The sequence below is a fragment of the Toxorhynchites rutilus genome, chromosome 2, assembly GCF_029784135.1.
Source record: "Toxorhynchites rutilus septentrionalis strain SRP chromosome 2, ASM2978413v1, whole genome shotgun sequence".
Classification (NCBI taxonomy): Eukaryota; Metazoa; Arthropoda; class Insecta; order Diptera; family Culicidae; genus Toxorhynchites; species Toxorhynchites rutilus.
This window is the reverse complement of record NC_073745.1, coordinates 179,222,847-179,240,269: the sequence shown is the minus strand read 5'-3', so window position 1 is coordinate 179,240,269 and position 17,423 is coordinate 179,222,847. Positions and strand designations below refer to the sequence as shown.

The following is a 17,423-nucleotide window of genomic DNA, read 5'->3' as shown; positions in this document are numbered from 1 at the left end:
ACTGTTACTGCTCAACTTTTCTAAGGCTTTCGATACTATTCCACATAGTAAATTGCTTAGCAAATTAATTTCCCGGTTTAACTTACTGCCGCAAACCTGGTAGAATCCTGCGTGGAAGAAGACAGACAGTTTTCTGTGGTGATCGTTGTTCAAGCAGTGTCGAAGTGTCGTCAGGAATTTCTCAGGGCTCAGTTCTCGGTCCTCTGCGTTTCTGCTGCCATATCAACGATCTACCGACGGTGGTTACATACTGTTCCATCCAGATTCATGCTGACAATGTACAAATATACTTTGGTAGGTATATTCCCGTGATTTAATCAGGATGGTGAATGCTGAACTTGAACGATTTCGAATTGGTCGCGACGGGATTTTTTTTTTTTATTAATTCGTTTATTTTTACAGGCTCAGTTACTTAAGTTTAAAGGAGCCGAATTCTTAAACATATTTTTAAAACTATATATATATATATATATTATATATATATATATATATATATAAAAACAATTTTCTTACATCTATGGTTAGTAAGGTGGAAAACCGATTACTCGCGGTGTACTCGAGTTTAGAAAGGTGACATATTTTTAGGAGAAGGATGGGATATAAGGAAATTGTAACAATGTTGATGAGCACTCAATTCTTAAATCTATTCGTATATCTATAGTTTATTTACATTTCAACTTATTCTACTATTTATAGCAAGGGGACGAATTACCCGCAAAGGAAGGAAAGGAGGGTATAAGGTTGTAGGGACAATCACACACGAAGATCTATAGCTTTAAGGAAAACATATATATGGGACATGTAATCAAGGTCTAACCGAGCCAACACATCTCTCACCGGCACATTGGGCTGTCTTCCTCGGGCCCGAAGGGAATTTTCTAAATTAGATCTGGCGACCAGATACACCTCGCACGACCAAACAACGTGCTCGATGTCGTGATAACCTTGGCCACAAACGCAGAGATTGCTGCTGGCAAGATTGAAACGGAAGAGTAGTGCATCTAACGAACAGTGATTGGGCATGAGTCGGGAGAAGGTGCGAATAAAGTCCCGACTCAAGTCCGGACTTTTGAACCACGGTTTGAGGCTAACCTTTGGGATAATCGAGTGAAACCACCGGCCCAATTCATCTTCATTCCACTTGCGTTGCCAGTTAGCGATGGTATTTTTGCGAACTAAAGAATAAAATTCATTGAAGGCGATTTGACGCTGATATATATCGCCTTCAATTGCACCTACCTTTGCCAATGAGTCAGCCCTCTCATTACCCGGAATTGAGCAATGTGAAGGGACCCAGACAAAGGTAATGACATAACAGCGTCTGGATAAAGCACTCAAAATTTCTCGTATTCTCTCAAGGAAGTACGGCGAGTGCTTTTCCGGCCTCACTGAACGGATAGCTTCGACAGAGCTAAGACTATCCGTTACAATGTAATAGTGTTCAACAGGTCGTGAGGCGACGCTGTCCAGCGCCCAGTATATCGCTGCCAATTCAGCAATATATACCGAGCAAGGATTCTGAAGACTGTGTGAGGTGCTAAAAAATACGTTGAACACTCCAAATCCTGTGGACTCATTCATAGAGGACCCATCAGTAAAGTATATATTATCACAATTGATACGCCCATACTTTGCATTGAAGATTGTAGGAACGAACCCCAATCTAAGATAATCTGGATTTTCATGGATTTTCTCCTTCATGAACAGATCGAAATGTACAGAGGAATTGATGTAGTCAGGAAAACAAACACGGTTGGGAATATACGAAGAAGGAACAACCTGCATAGAGGTGAATTCATGATATGAATTCATGAATCCAGAATGAAAATTTAGCTCGATCAATTGCTCAAAATTTCCGATCACCAATGGATTCATAACCTTACACCGGATGAGGAACCGAAGAGATAATAAATTGAAGCGATCTTTTAGTAGGAGTACGCCTGCCAAAACCTCGAGACTCATGGTATGCGTTGAGGGCATACATCCCAACGCAATACGGAGACAAAGATACTGAATTCGCTCGAGTTTAATGAGGTGTGTTTTGGCAGCTGATTGAAAACAGAAGCTGCCATACTCCATCACTGAGAGAATAGTTGTTCGATACAACATAATAAGATCTTCGGGATGGGCTCCCCACCAGGTGCCGGTAATTGTACGGAGAAAGTTTATTCTTTGTTGACATTTTTTACTCAGATACCTAATATGGGCCCCCCAAGTACATTTGGAGTCGAACCAGACCCCAAGATACTTGAATGACATAGCATGAGTGATCGGTTTACCCAAAAGTTGAAGCTTTGGTTTTGCTGGTCTATGCTTCCTAGAAAAAACCACCATCTCTGTTTTCTCCGTGGAGAATTCGATCCCTAGCCCAATGGCCCAGGTTGAAAAATTGTTCAAAGTATCTTGTAAGGGTCCTTGCAGGTCGGATTCGTTTGATCCTACGACAGACACCACTCCATCATCTGCAAGTTGTCTTAGGCTGCAATTTTGTGTAAGGCAATTGTCGATGTCGCTTACATAGAAGTTGTACAAAAGGGGGCTTAAACATGAGCCCTGGGGGAGGCCCATGTAAGAGATCCGACATACTGCCGAATCTCCGTGAGAAAAGTTCAAATGTTTCTCACAAAGCAAGTTATATAACATATTATTCAATAGAGGCGGCAGACCCCGAGAGTGTAATTTGTCTGACAAAACCTCTATTGAAACAGAATCAAAGGCCCCCTTTATGTCCAAGAATACTGAAGCCATTTGTTTTTTTTTCGGCGTAAGCCATTTGAATTTCTGAAGAAAGCAACGCAAGACAATCATTCGTCCCCTTGCCCCTGCGGAACCCATATTGTGTATCTGAGAGTAGGCCATTCGTTTCAACCCATCGATCAAGGCGAAACAAGATCATTTTCTCCAACAATTTCCGTATACAAGACAGCATTGCTATTGGACGGTACGAATTGAAGTCGGACGCGGGTTTTCCAGGTTTTTGAATAGCTATAACTCCTACTTGTCTCCAATCATCTGGAACAATATTATGCTCCAGAAACCGATTGAATAAGTTCAACAAGCGATGTTTCGCCACGTCAGGGAGATTTTTCAGCAAGTTGAACTTAATTCTATCCGATCCCGGAGCAGAATTGTTACATGAAAGGAGAGCAAGAGAGAATTCTACCATCGAAAACTCGGAATCAAGATCGCACCTATCTTGTGGTATATCTCGAACAATTTTTTGCACAGGAGCGGAATCAGGACAAACCTTCCGTGCAAAATTCAAAATCCATCGATGTGAATATTCTCGCTTTCATTCGTTGAAGAGCGATTTCTCATGTTTCGAGCCACTTTCCATAATTTTTTCATTGACGTTTCTCGTGACAAACCTCCCACGAAATTTCGCCAATAAGCACGTTTTTTCCCTTTGAACAAGTTCTTAAATTAATTTTCAAGGTCCAAATACGTCTGAAAATTTTCAGGGGTTCCACGTTTCCGAAAAGCTTTAAATGCATTCGATTTTTCTACATAAAGCTTGGAACATATGCTATCCCACCATAGATTGGGAGGCCTTCGACGAATAGTGGAACCTGGGATGGGTTTCGTTTGAGCGCGAACCGCGCTGTCATAGATCAAACGAGAAAGAAAGTTATACTCCTCCAATGGAGGTAAACCATCTCTGGAATTGATGGCTAGAGCAATCGCGTCCGCATATTTTTTCCAGTCAATGTGTCTTGTGAGATCATATGCCATGTTTATAGATTCAGAAGAATTCGACCCAATGGTGATGGAAATTTTGATTGGCAAGTGATCACTACCGTTGGGGTCCTGGATTACATTCCACTTGTAATCTAACGATAGTGAATTAGAGCAAAGCGAGAGGTCAAGAGCACTTGGGTTAGCAGGAGGTTTAGGCACACGTGTTGTTTCCCCAGTATTCAAAACGGTCATATTGAAGCTGTTACAAAGGTCATATATCAACAATGAACGATTGTCGTCGTACTGTTCCCCCCAGGCAGTTCCATGAGAGTTGAAGTCTCCCAAGATCAATCGTGGCTCAGGAAGGAGTGAGCACATGTCATCAAGTTGTTTGCGGCTAACCGCAGCTCTCGGAGGCCAATACAAGCTGACAATACAGAGGTCTTTGCCTCTGATGTTTGCATGACAAGCAACAGCTTCGATCCCTCCAATAGGTGGAAGGTCAATTCGAAAAAATGAGTGGCACTTATTGATCCCCAATAGTACCCCTCCGTATCTGTCATCGCGGTCCAAGCGTATAATATTAAAATCGTGGAAAGAGATATCATCTCGCGAAGAAAGCCAAGTTTCGGACAGAGCAAAAACATCACAATTGAAGTTATGAATTAAAAATTTGAATGTATCCAATTTAGGGATAAGACTACGACAATTCCACTGAAAAACAGTGATATCTCCGACCTCTCTATCTAAATTAGACATCAAGAGAGATAATCATTGCAAGGAGGGGCCATGTTTGCATCAATTGCTGTAAAATTGTCTTTAATACTGGAAGCATTGAGATGACAAGGGTTCTGATGGAGTCGGAAACATTAAAACACTTGAAGATTTGATCCAAAAGGTCAGACAACTTTATAAATCCCGATTGGGAAGTTGAGCTGGACGGAAAAACAGGGACAGTTGGGGTTTTTGATGTCCCCTCGAGTGCTGGGTCGTTCGAAGGTGAACTATTCCCACGGAAGCCAGGAGGAACCTGATTTTGCTTGTCCGCTGCACTCGATTTTTTAGGCAAGCTAACAGGGGGTATCACCGGGGGGACTTGTTCTTGAACTTTGGGAGTGGTCACATTTTTGCGCCGGGGATTCCCTTTGAAAATAAACGGTGTGCCCCCGCTAGCTGTGTCCGCTTCCATTTCATCAACTGGCAACGTGGAAAAGATATTGTGTGTTGAGATTGGTTGTTGTTGTTGGGCCAGTGGAGAAGCGCCCTTTAAAATATCCGCAAAAGTGCGTTTCGAGCGTTCCTTCAAAGAGCGCTTCTGTTTCTCCCAGCGACTCTTGTAAGTTTCACAAACTGAGAGCTCGTGTGGGGATCCCCCGCAATATGGACATTTATGCTCAGTCGCACTGCAGGATTTCCCCTCATGTTGCTCTCCGCAAGTGGCACAGCGCTCCTTGTTGGCACAATAATCTGAAGTGTGACCAACTGACTTGCATTTGTTGCAAGTCATGGGCTTTGGCACGAAGAGTCGCACAGGTAGTCTCAATTTGTCCACCATAACGTAGTCAGGGAGGGCGGCACCAGCAAAGGTGACTCGAAACGAGTCTGACGGCGTAAATTTAGTTTGGTCCCCATCATGGGAGAGTTTCCCGAGTTGGCGACAGTCCAAGATCTTTACTTCCATTGAGGGAAGCTTCTTGAACTTGCCTTTTCCTTCTTTTTTTATTTGTTCGCTCGTCAGACCCGTTTCAGTTATCACCCCCTCAATTTCTACGTTATGGGAGGGTATAAATGTTCTATATTCGAGAGTGAAATGTTGATCAGCAACAATCTCGTTTGCGTGTTTCCGTTCATTCACGACAACCCGCAATTTGTTCGGTCTAACCCTGCGAATTTCAGATACAGAAGTGTATCTGGCCAGATCTTTCATGATCTGAATCACGTTAAGGCTTTTTCCTTTTGGTTTTGGCCGGAGGAAAACAACCCACGGGCCAGTTCCAGGTGCATCTTCTGGATAAACTCTGACACGTGGAGCGGAGACAACAGAGGGAGAAGACGAGGACGAGGACGAGGACGAGGATTGGGTTGGATCGGAAACATCAGAAGAGGGAAGCGAAATCGATGATGGGAGAGGGGGAGTGGAAGTAACAGTGGGTTCAGAAGGGAGGCTTGCTTTTTTCTTAGAGGGGGGCTTGGAAGGATGAGCAGATTCGTCCCCAGAAGAATTATCTTCTTTTTGAGGGACTCGTTTATGTTTTTTCCCAGATCTTGAATGGGATTCATTATCGGAGATCTCCATCTCTGGAGATCCTCCACTATTCTCCATTTTACAAAAATTTGTGTCTTATTTCTAATCTATTATTGATTTTAACAATAATCTCAAAAAAAAAATAACAAAACAAACAAACAAAAAATTATGATGATAATATTAAGCATTGAACATATGAGTTGAACAATAATATTAACATTAAATATGTGTACCTTAATATAAAAGTTGTTCCGATACTGCGCTCTACTGCCCTAACCAGGGAGAGACAGAGGCTACGCGCTATGGATCAACACAATAGCGCAATAATAGCTCACACGGTCACGTGATGATAATTCCCGTTAACGACAGCCACACGCTGGCGATCCCGTTATGCCAATGTTCAACAGCCGCCAAGGGCTGCAAACTGCAAGAGCGCTGCTTCCTTTGTTCCACTTCACAAAAGGTCAATTCGAAAGCGGACAGCAATGACCTTCACTCGCACAATAGTAAAAGTGGAAACGCACAATGACGACACTGAACTTTACTCATCAAGAGTTGGATAGCGAATGTCGCGACGGGATGAACTCCAAATGAATCCAACTGAGAGCAAAGCACTTTTCATAACAAGCCAACGTCGCCGAGCTAGAGGCCTCGCAGCGGAACTCTTCAAGGGTGGCCCGGAAAATTTTATAGTGTGTATACACCGGTTGATAGTCAGGATCTGGAACACGGTAGAGCTACTGAAGGAGTGGAAAGAAGAGGTAATCTACCCCATAGATGAAATAGATGACAAGCTGGATTGTGGAAACAACCGTGCAATTACGATCCTGAATGGTGCCTACAAAATTTCATCCTAGATCCTCGATCCGATCCGAACGAATGGGAATGAGAAATTTTCTCTAAGAAACTTTCCTCTTTACGGGAGTTATTAAAAGCCTTCAGATGAAGATTGAATATCTATCGTATAAGCATCGTCATCGAGTAATGATGTAGCTATTCCGTCCAGCAGACACAACTATCACGACCTGAGATGCACCAAACCCCGAACTTCGATTTTACTATTGAAAATGTCCGAGATCTGAGTCGTATTCACATACCCAATATAGAAAAAATCATTTGAAGAAACATATTTAAAAACGAAATACATCTGTGTGTATTTCTTATAGATTCCACGCCAAAATCATCCGTAAAATGTCAATGCATACTCAATTAATGAAATTCTTTTAAAACTTTTTAGCTGAACATCTTAAAAGTCACTTTTCTCTGTACAACCAGTCGGACCCATCCTTATCGCATACATCGCGTAAAACCGAATACGCTGTATGCTTCCATCCCCACGAGTACAATTTAAGGTTGCCTCTTACAAGAAGGCATACAACACTGCAAATAGAGTCAGGAACCATGAGTAAAAAAACGGAACATAACTCAAACTTCATAGCATACACCAAAGAAACCATGGCCAAGTACTTCATAACAAAAAAAAGTACATCTGACAAAGTTATTCTTTAAATTTCAGATCCCGCCCTGAGTTGGTGAAACAAAAGGAAGCCATCGAAACATTCAACGAGTCATTGAGCTCTCCCAAATATTCAGAGTATCGATCATCATTTATTCCATATAAACTGATCGATTTTTCAGATCATACAGGAGAACTTGTTCAGAGTAATGGTACACGGAATGGCGAAAAAGAAAGGGAACGGATAAGTTCGGATCTGAGTTTGCACAATAAAAAGAAATTTGAGAGAACCAACATCAAGTTGAACGGAAATATTATGCTGGAACCCGAATATAAGAATAAATATATTGAGTTTCCTATTGAGAAATCACAGTCAACTCCACAACTAAATAATATCAATTTTAGTGCTAACATAAAAGGAATGCCATCCGAATACATGGAATGTTACAAAAGCTACGATCATTTCATAAAAAGTGCACCAATCAAAAAAGTTGATAACCTCAGTTTGAGTGGATTAGTCGATCTGGTTCCAGAGTACAAGGACCATTTTCGTTGTCCCTCGCAGAATACAGTGGATCGATCCAGTTATGCGAAGCGTGAAGATAACCTTCTTCTCGATGGCGAGTTTAGTAAGTTACTGCCCGAATACAACAGCAGTTACCGGAATCCTGCAATCACACAGAAACCTGAAATTGCCAAACCAAAAGCTGGGATATTGAAACTAGAAGGAAATATGAGTTACGAGCCAACATACAGGTATACATTCGGTGTTGATTATGGTGTTCACTCATTTGTGTAACAAATGGATAGTGTACGTGTACAAAACATTTTTAAAGTAATAGATAATTTGCTAGAAAATGAATTAATTCTTTCCAAACAGACACGATGAACACATTGCTGTTCAGCAGCATCATTTGTCTAACAATTAGAGAAATAACAGAACGTTCTCTATTTTCAGGTGTTCATTTATAGATTTTCCACGAAGTCGACCAGTAATTTCGAAACCTATATCAAATATGAAATTTGAAACGCAAGACTCAGCTGAGGAACGAAGTAATAAGAAAAATAATGGACAACAAAAATTACGCAGCAGAATACCTGTTTTGAATCAGCACAAACCTGCAACAGATGAGGAATTGGCCCAATTTGCATCTCTGCCAGAATATAGAAAAGCGAAAAGAGAACTACTCATTAAGACGAAACCATTACAATCTTCGAAAAGTTTTCTAGCCCAAACCATCCACGATGGAAAGAACAAAATCGGATTGCGGCAAGACGGGAACAGCGTGTCGACCAAGATTACAGGGAATGACCAAGAGGATTACTCATCGAAGGCAAATTCGTACCATTACATTTCTGGAAATGAGCGAAACACTAAAGAGAAAAAGAAATTCGATAGTAATGTCCAAAAATCTTCGATACTTGCGATTAAAATGGAAAATGACAAGGCCCTCCATAATATAAGCCAGCTTCGGGGTGGGAAAAAAACCTTCAGAAATAACCAAAGCAATATAATTGAAGCAAACAAACACTACGCGGAAAACACAAGTGATCAATATCGCAAATATCATTTGAGCCGAAGAAAAACTGAGTCGCGAAATACGGTTCCACAATCTTTCGTAGTCTTAAACGCCCCGATAAAACAGAGAAATAAGCGATGGTTTGCACCAACTAATATTTATGACTCCCACATGTATTAGTGTTCCATAATTGTTGATCGTGAAACTGCCATATTTGTTTTAGGAAAATTTTACCATCAAGATGCTGTTTCAATGAACATGGACTATATAGATTGAGCATTGTGATTTTTATAAAATTGATCTAATAAATATGATAAAAACCAGGAGTTATTATATTTACATGATAATTTTGCATTCGCCTATCGCCAACGTTCTTTCCTCACTGACTTCTTGAATATCACAGTTCCCATGATTCCATTTTCTTATTTGTTTAAAAAATTTTGATGATCAATATATCGGTACATTCCTCGCCAATAAATCGAAGGAGCTTGATGTGCTTTATTCAGTTCTCCGGCACAGTCCTCGGTTTTTGACGTAGGACTACGTGTAACCGGAAGATATAGGGGTGAAATGGAAATCTAGGCACTGAACAAGTAGGAAAAAATGCAAGATTTGGAACGCTTATAACTCGAGCATTTCTCAATAGATCGCAAAGGTTTTTGCATCAATAGATAGGAAATATATCTACGCATCTATCATAATGAATAACATTTCATTTTTCTTGAGATAAATAATTGAATAATTGTGAAATATCAAGCATTGTCCAAATGCACTATGTGCCCATTTTTGATTGGTCCATTCTGTGTTCCTCAAATCGTACCGACCAAAACGGGCAACCAGAGCAGCAGCGAAATAGAATGAAGCACGATTGGAAAGGAAAAAGAAAAAAATGTATGAAACATTGGTCGCAGTCTCACACATGCGTAATTCTCGAGCCAGCCAGTCAGCTTAAAAATCCCCGCTCCGCTGCCGTAACGATCGTTCATTTTTTTTTCATCTGTATTATAGTGATTTTCAACTCATTTGGTTGGTTCGTCACTTTTACTTCCATTTTTGGAAGAATGTCGGGAGTGAGAATTGAACTCGTGACCTTCAGCGTGAGAGGCATGGATGTTACCACTACGCCAGATCGCCTCCACACGATCGTTCATTCTTTGTGTGGACACCGACTGGACAACATCGTTGCTGGACGAGCTGGACGGCGAGGGATCGAGTGCCTTTCTCAAGGCAAGAGGGCGGAGGTGGTAGCGCTGGAGTAGAGTAGTAGAGTAGAGTAGAGTTTTCAAAGGGCCTTTCTCAAGGCTAGAGACGAATGAACTGCAAAAGTTTAAAGTCTCTATAATACAAGACCTTCCTTCCTTCCGTAACGATCATTCTTTGTGTGGACACCGACTGGACAACATCGTTGCTGGACGGGCTGGACGGCGAGGGATCGAGTGCCTTTCTCAAGGCAAGAGGGCGGAGGTGGTGGCGCTGGAGTAGAGTAGAGTAGAGTTTTCAAAGGGCCTTTCTCAAGGCTAGAGACGAATGAACTGCAAAAGTTTAAAGTCTCTATAATACAATACCTTCCTTCCTTCCGTAACGATCATTCTTTGTGTGGACACCGACTGGACAACATCGTTGCTGGACGAGCTGGACGGCGAGGGATCGAGTGCTTTCTCAAGGCAAGAGGGCGGAGGTGGTAGTGCTGAAGTAGAGTAGAGTAGAGTTTTCAAAGGGCCTTTCTCAAGGCTAGAGACGAATGAACTGCAAAAGTTTAAAGTCTCTATAATACAAGACCTTCCTTCCTTCCGTAACGATCATGCTCATCGAAACCGTACACCACATCATTTCGCATCACATCACATTAACAAACCAACACAAGCAGCCATGTCTGGATATGACAAAGAAGGAAAAGTGAAGGGAAAGGCAAAATCCCGCTCGAACCGTGTTAGCCTGCGATTCCCCGTAGGTGAATTCGTCAATTACTCCGCAAGGGTAGCTAGGCCGAGCGCGTTAGTTCCAGTACACCAGTCCACCTAGCGTTATAAAGTTACGGCCGCCGAAGTGATCGAGTTGGCTGGCAAAGCTGCTCGCGACGATAAGAAAACCCGCATTCAGAACAGAACACATTCATCAAGACAACAGGCAGTTGCAGCGAGTGGCGAGTGGCAAACGCAATCGCAAAACGGCAGCAGGTAGCAGAAGAAAAAAGTTTGTTCTTTATACAATCTGCTTTGGTGGCAAATCCAGAACAAGGCGGCATCGAGTGCGTTCGAAATGGTTTTTTTCAAAACCACGAGTACTAAGTTTTCTAAATTTCAATAAAACACGGCGCTTATCAGGGCCATTAAACCTTTCAAAAAAGAGTTTACGAAATATAGTTCAATGCTTTCTATAATAATATCCAAAATAATAATAAAACACAAATTGATTTTTTCATAATTTGTTTGCCAGGATCTGATGAGTATGTGGATTTAGCAGTTGTTGTGAGCTTGTTGATAGTTGGGGACTTTCCTGATTATTCAATTTTCACCAATTCTTAAATTGTTTCCAGATTGAAAATACAGTAATTTACAATTAGTTCGACATTTAGCTAATTGGACGGTCATGTAATGCGACATATTTAGTTGGACATTTTTGTAAACATAGATCCAAATCATGACCCCACATTGAAAGTCGACACTGTACCACTGTCATCGCAAATGTTCAATTGCAGGTTAAAATCGCCTCCATTGCGACACTGAGTGGTGTTTCGGCACGTCGCATTAAATATAATTTACTGTACAACATGTCACAAGCTGGATGGGAAGAAATTTTCCAACTGTGAAAGCTGTGGCGAGTGGCAAACACAATCGCTAAACAGGAAGGTTTAGCTGAACAAGATTGGGATATCGAGTGATAACAAAACAATAAACTCTTTAGATTGAAGATAATTTTGTGATCCTGAAAAGGACCCTTTTTAGCCTGCATGTGATCATTTGATCATTGATCATTCAGTTTACACAAACCCATGCATGGTTCCCGAATTGAAAGTGGCTTCAAATTACAACACATTGTATGCAGGATGGCATTCACGAATTTTCTCGGTACCAAGAACTGCTTTCTTTGGTTGATAACTGATGTTGAAAATTGACTGACGTTACATCTGCATTGTATAGAAACATAACTAAGGAGCAACATGATGAGCTATGTATTTCCTGCTGCTCTGTTCTTATTTTAAAGGACTTTAATCCGAAGGTCATCCGTCCCTGTATTTACTGTTGGTTTTTCAGAACGCTTATAGCTCGCTTATTTCTCGACGGATCGTAGAGTTCGTCTCCAAAACCTCGGTTCTTTTTCATGTTTTATTTACTTTGTTTGCGGAAACTACAAATCTTACAATTCATTCGTCTCCGAAACACGGAAACAGTTTAAGGTACGGTAATGTGCTCAATAGTGAAATATATGATAGTGAATGAGCTGATGATCACCTATGCAGCCATCATTTTGATTGTACGATATGTGCATACGCCGAAAGATGCCCGGCGTTGAACATTTAATAAGTACAAAGTCTTCGGAAAAAAATCAAGAATCAACTATAAGACAGTGAGAAAAAATTGAGAAAGTTTGTAAAAAAACGCAAAAACACAACACCAAAGATTCTTTTCAGAACCCCCAACATGTTCATAAAGAGTAAACAGTAAACTAATCCATTTTTCAGGTAGATAGGTAGGTATTCACGTAGGTGAAGAAAATAAAACAATATATTTAAAATATATATTTAGCAAAAGCTGTCCCTTTTGTACAGTCCTACGTCACTCCGGTTATGTCCCCGACATTACCCACCCGTCATTTTTTCTCCCTTCCCTTCTAAGTTGTTTTTTTTAATTGTTGGACTATGATTTCCAGCGGAATTGAACGGTCAAGTTTAACCATTTCGCTACGAGTGTCACCTATAGGCGACATCCGCGCGACGACCTGTGTGTACGAGCGTGGCCTATAGACGACATCAGGGTGATACTGCACATCGATCACACCAGCGCGATATGCACACTTTTCGGCGCATCACGCGGTATCACTCTGACGAAGCACACGTGTAGTTCCACCGTTTGATGATAGGCCCAATATACCTGAGAACTTACATTGCTTCGTTATCCCCAAAGGTTTGGTGAGCAACCCTCCAACCCTTTCAGACAGACCAACTCTTGCATAGCCTCGCTGAGAGCTATATAATCTGACTCCATGGAAGACAAAGCGACATAAGTCTGTCCACGACTGGCCCATGAAAAAACCGCACCAGCATAGAAGAACGCACATCCGGTAGTTGATTTCCTCGTCATCGCGTCGCTTGCTCAATCAGCATCAACAAAGCCCATCAGTCCACCACCAGATCCACTGAACACCAATTTCCAATGCATTGTTTGCCTTGAAATAGCGAACCACTCGATTTGCTGCCTCCCAACAAGCCTCTGTTGGAGCGCTCACTTTCCGGACAAGTATCGCTGTACTAACAATAATGTCTGGCCTAGCACACATCGCGATGTACAAAAGTCATTTAAAAAGGCACTTGTATCCTCCACTTTTAAAAACCCTTCGTCCATTGGCGTCTTAGCAACTTTTGCGTCCTTCAAACCAAACTTGTATATCAGTTTAACAATACAGCCTTTGCTCACACTGTAGTCACCGTTCTGTCGTTCAATTTCCAGACCAAGAAAATAGCTCAGACGTCCCAGATCGGTGATCTCAAAATGCTTCTTCAACGATTGATACACTGAGTTGATTTTCTTCTCGTCCTCACAAGCAACCGCTACACTCTGTCCAACTTCTATAAGAACAGGTAAGATCGTCATCCTACTGCTGTGTCATTGTAAACAAACAATACTTCAATTTTTGTTGTAGTGTGTAGGTATTGGTGACTACCATACACTGCATGATGTTCATATCAGCTGAGCGTAAGCAAATGTTTTTATATTTTTCAAGTGTCAAGTTTCTATAAAACCAGTTACATTCTCCGTTGTTTTAGTTTTTTTTTCCCAAATATATATTTTTATCAAGGCTCATATGGCGTTAACCTGACGGGGCCGTAGTTCAATATTGACGTGGGACTACGTCTAACCGGAGTATATGGGGGGTAAAATGAAAACCTAAACACAGAACATGCAGGAAAAAATGAAAGATTCCGAATGCTTATAACTCGAACATTTCTTACTGGATCGGAAAGATGTTTGCATCAATTGATAGGGAATATTTCTACGCTTCTATCGCAATTAATAAAATGTTATTTTTCATTAGATAAACAATAAAGTAACTGTAAAATGTTAAGCGTTATCTAAAGGCCCTAACTGCCTCATTTTGATTGGCCCGATCTACGGCTTCCCTAACACAGCCATCAAAACCAAGCAGCCTTGGAGAAATTGACATTGCCAATACATGAAAATATGGGGATTTTTGTTCTCACCGAAATGTGTTCCCTAACACAGGCTTCAAAACCAAGCAGCGTTGGAGAGATTGGCACTGCAAATACATGAAAGTCGGGGGTATTTTTGTTCCGACTGAAATGTGTTTCCCTAACACAGACTTCGAAACCAAGATGTCTGGGGAAATCGGCTCTGCAAATAAATACAAACTGCGAGTTCTTTTGTACTCGCTTGCCTTTGTGCAAACTAGAATATGTTTCCTTTACATGGTCTTCCGGGGGTACTTCTGCACTCGCATGGTTTTTGCATTCCGGAGTGTTTTTCTAGCACGGATTCCAATAGCGAGTACGAAACACCACGCTTTGGCACGGTTATTCAAGATTGCATTGAAGGATATGCCTTCATATCTTCTGCTCGCTGAATTCCTACGCCTACCATTTGATGATTAGGCAAGATGTTGATAACCAATTGCTGCGATGACGCCTATGGATTAAACAATATGCGTTCGACGTACATGCCAAAATCGGAACTGAGTGCCTGAAGTTCATCAAATCAAGCAAATTCGTGGTTCGAGAAATACGTACACTTGAGAGATGCAAACTTCAGAAGGAAACGTTTAATAAAATAATCGTTTGATAATTCTTCCGTTCACATATTTTGTCCTAGACATCATACTAAACGTAAAAGGACTGTCATTAAATTTGCTTGTAACGAAGAACATTATCTATTACAATGCATGAATTGACCTTATATGGAATTATACAATATTTTTACTCACAAAGCAAATATATTGAATTCAATTGAATTCGGGAATTGTTTCATTCAATCAAGAATTTAATCAATACAAACAAATGATTGCGCTAAGCTAAGGTAGTCCCACGTCAACCTTGCGGGTATATCATAGATATAACTCACCCATTTTTTTGACAGTTTTTCTTATTATCTATGTTAGTAATATGTAACCGATTTCTCGCGGTCGGCTCGAGGTTAGTATTACAAGTGTTCTCGTAATTGGGATGTTGCTGTCTCCAATGCTCTGTACGTGTGCCCGACACGGGATACTTCCTATTGGGATGCAGCTGACCATTAATCAGCAACGACCCCATAGTATTGTTTTAGTTGTTTTGTTCAATAAATATGGAAAATGTCGAAGGGAAAAGTGCTCGCAGAGAGAAAAGAAAGACGAATCGATGCATTTCACCATTTTCTTGGTTGGTATCAGAGAAATTGCTCGTCGGATTGGTCGATTCCATCAATTTTTTGCTCAATTATTTGGCGAATCCTCAAGTAAGAAGGAAAGAGCCCCATCTAAATCGAAGCTCTTTGATCGGGATAAGCGGGAAATAGCTAGAACAGCTTCGAATACCTCAAAATCGCTTATGTAAATAAAGCAATATTTCAATTTAAATGTTTCTCGGGTGATAACTCGTCAAGTTATGGGTAAAAATCCTCACATAAAGAGGGCTTAAACGGTTAAAGGTCTTACACCATCTCACGTCACGAAGACGTCTGAGTTTTGCTAAAGCTCACATGAACCGACAGTGGGACATGGTATGTTGTAACATAGAATATTTCCAAAAAAATATATTTTGCTATATACCATAACGAAAAGTTCTTCATTGTATAGGTTATCTTCAGTGACGGAAAATAGTTCAATTTGGATGGTCCTGATGGTTTCAACGGGTATCGGCGTGACTTACGGAAGGAGGAACAGTATTTTTCAACCTGAAATTTTAGTGGAGGCTCGTGCATGGTTTGGGCGGTAATCTGTGCAACCGGAAAGCTCAAGATAACTTTCAAATCATTCAAGGATTACAGTGCATTGGAGGTGATATTATTATTTGAAAGCACAACCTCCTCAGTTGAATGTTGTAATTAATTTTATTTAGCTTACTCTTTCAGCGTGACGGGTGGCGATCAACCCGCAGCAAACGCTAAGTCAGCATAAACGAACATCGTACGATCGAGGTACAGTTCCTTTTTGCTTGCGATAGCACAAAAGGCTGAACCTTCGCGTAGCGTCCGATTAGCTGCAGGGCCGTAGCCAGCGGGTGGCATCCACCACACGTCCCATTTATTTTTTATAAAAATTTATATCTATATGTATGAATTTTTATAGTCTAGTTAAATTAAGGCTATGGATAAACATGCATAATAACACATAATGCGATTAATAATAATTAATATGATTTTGTTAAGATGTACAATATTTATAATAGTCGTTATGAAATATATGATAATAAATGATTTATTATTTGAAATTTCCAATCTAGTTTTACTCTTCATCCACCATACGTCTCACGTATGGTTTGACTCTATCTTTGTGTATTATATCTACAGTATCTCCTACTCTAATTTTCACATTACTTACTTAGAAACCTTCTACTATTGGGAATGGTCCAATATAAATTCTATTTAGTTTACTTCTTGCTTTGTTTTTAACTAATATAAGTTGTCCTGTTTTATAGATTTTTGGTGTTTTATTCATGTTATATTTTTCACTTCTTTTGGTTTTAGATTCAATTAATTGTTTTGTTGCTTCTCGTTGGGTTAATTGTAATCTTTGTCTCAATACTTTTGAGTAGTCTTCGATATTGTATATAGGTATTATAGGTTCATTCTCTTTAATGTTTGATGGTGTTGAACAATCCTTTCCAAATACTAGTTCAAACGGAGTTTTATTAGTTTCTAAATGAACAGTAGTGTTGTAAGCAAATTGAAAGTATTTAATCCAATCAGACCATGTAAATGGTAAGTTTCCGTTGTTTATTCGTAGGAAATTTCCTAGTGATTTATGTGAGTTTTCTAATGCACCTATGGATTGGTGATGATATGCTGTAGAGTTTAATTTATTTATTTTTAAAATTTTGCAGATTTCTGTGAAAAGTTTTGACATGAATTCTGTACCACGATCCATGGCAATTTCTTTTGGTATTCCGAAATTTAGTATGAAGTTCTCTATAAACGTTTTTGCGACTGTTGTTGTAAATTTATTCTTTATTGGCGTCGCCGTAATGAATTTTGTTAATTCACATTGCGTCGTCAATATGTATTGATTTCCATTACTATCTGGAATCAATGGTCCTACTAGAACAATGTAGATTTTGTCAAATGCACTGAGTGCTGTAGATGTTACTATCGTCGTT

At 40.3% G+C, this 17,423-nt stretch overlaps 1 protein-coding gene across 1 annotated transcript; it reads left to right on the top strand.

Moving 5' to 3' along the window:
* Positions 1–5,899: 5,899 nt before the first annotated feature.
* On the top strand, positions 5,900–9,246 carry LOC129770005 (uncharacterized). The gene is made up of 3 exons (XM_055772579.1): positions 5,900–7,386; positions 7,440–8,135; positions 8,338–9,246. The coding sequence occupies exons 1-3, from the start codon at positions 7,325–7,327 to the stop codon at positions 9,077–9,079; spliced, it is 1,500 nt and encodes a 499-aa protein (XP_055628554.1). The 5' UTR covers positions 5,900–7,324; the 3' UTR covers positions 9,080–9,246.
* The last annotated feature ends 8,177 nt before the right edge of the window (positions 9,247–17,423 follow it).

Coding starts and splice junctions, on each gene's coding strand:
- LOC129770005 (XM_055772579.1), top strand. CDS start 7,325: ATGAGTAAAAAAACGGAACATAACTCAAACTTCATAGCATACACCAAA. Junction 7,387..7,439: donor ACCAAAGAAACCATGGCCAA/GTACTTCATAAC, acceptor TTTAAATTTCAG/ATCCCGCCCTGAGTTGGTGA. Junction 8,136..8,337: donor AGTTACGAGCCAACATACAG/GTATACATTCGG, acceptor CTCTATTTTCAG/GTGTTCATTTATAGATTTTC.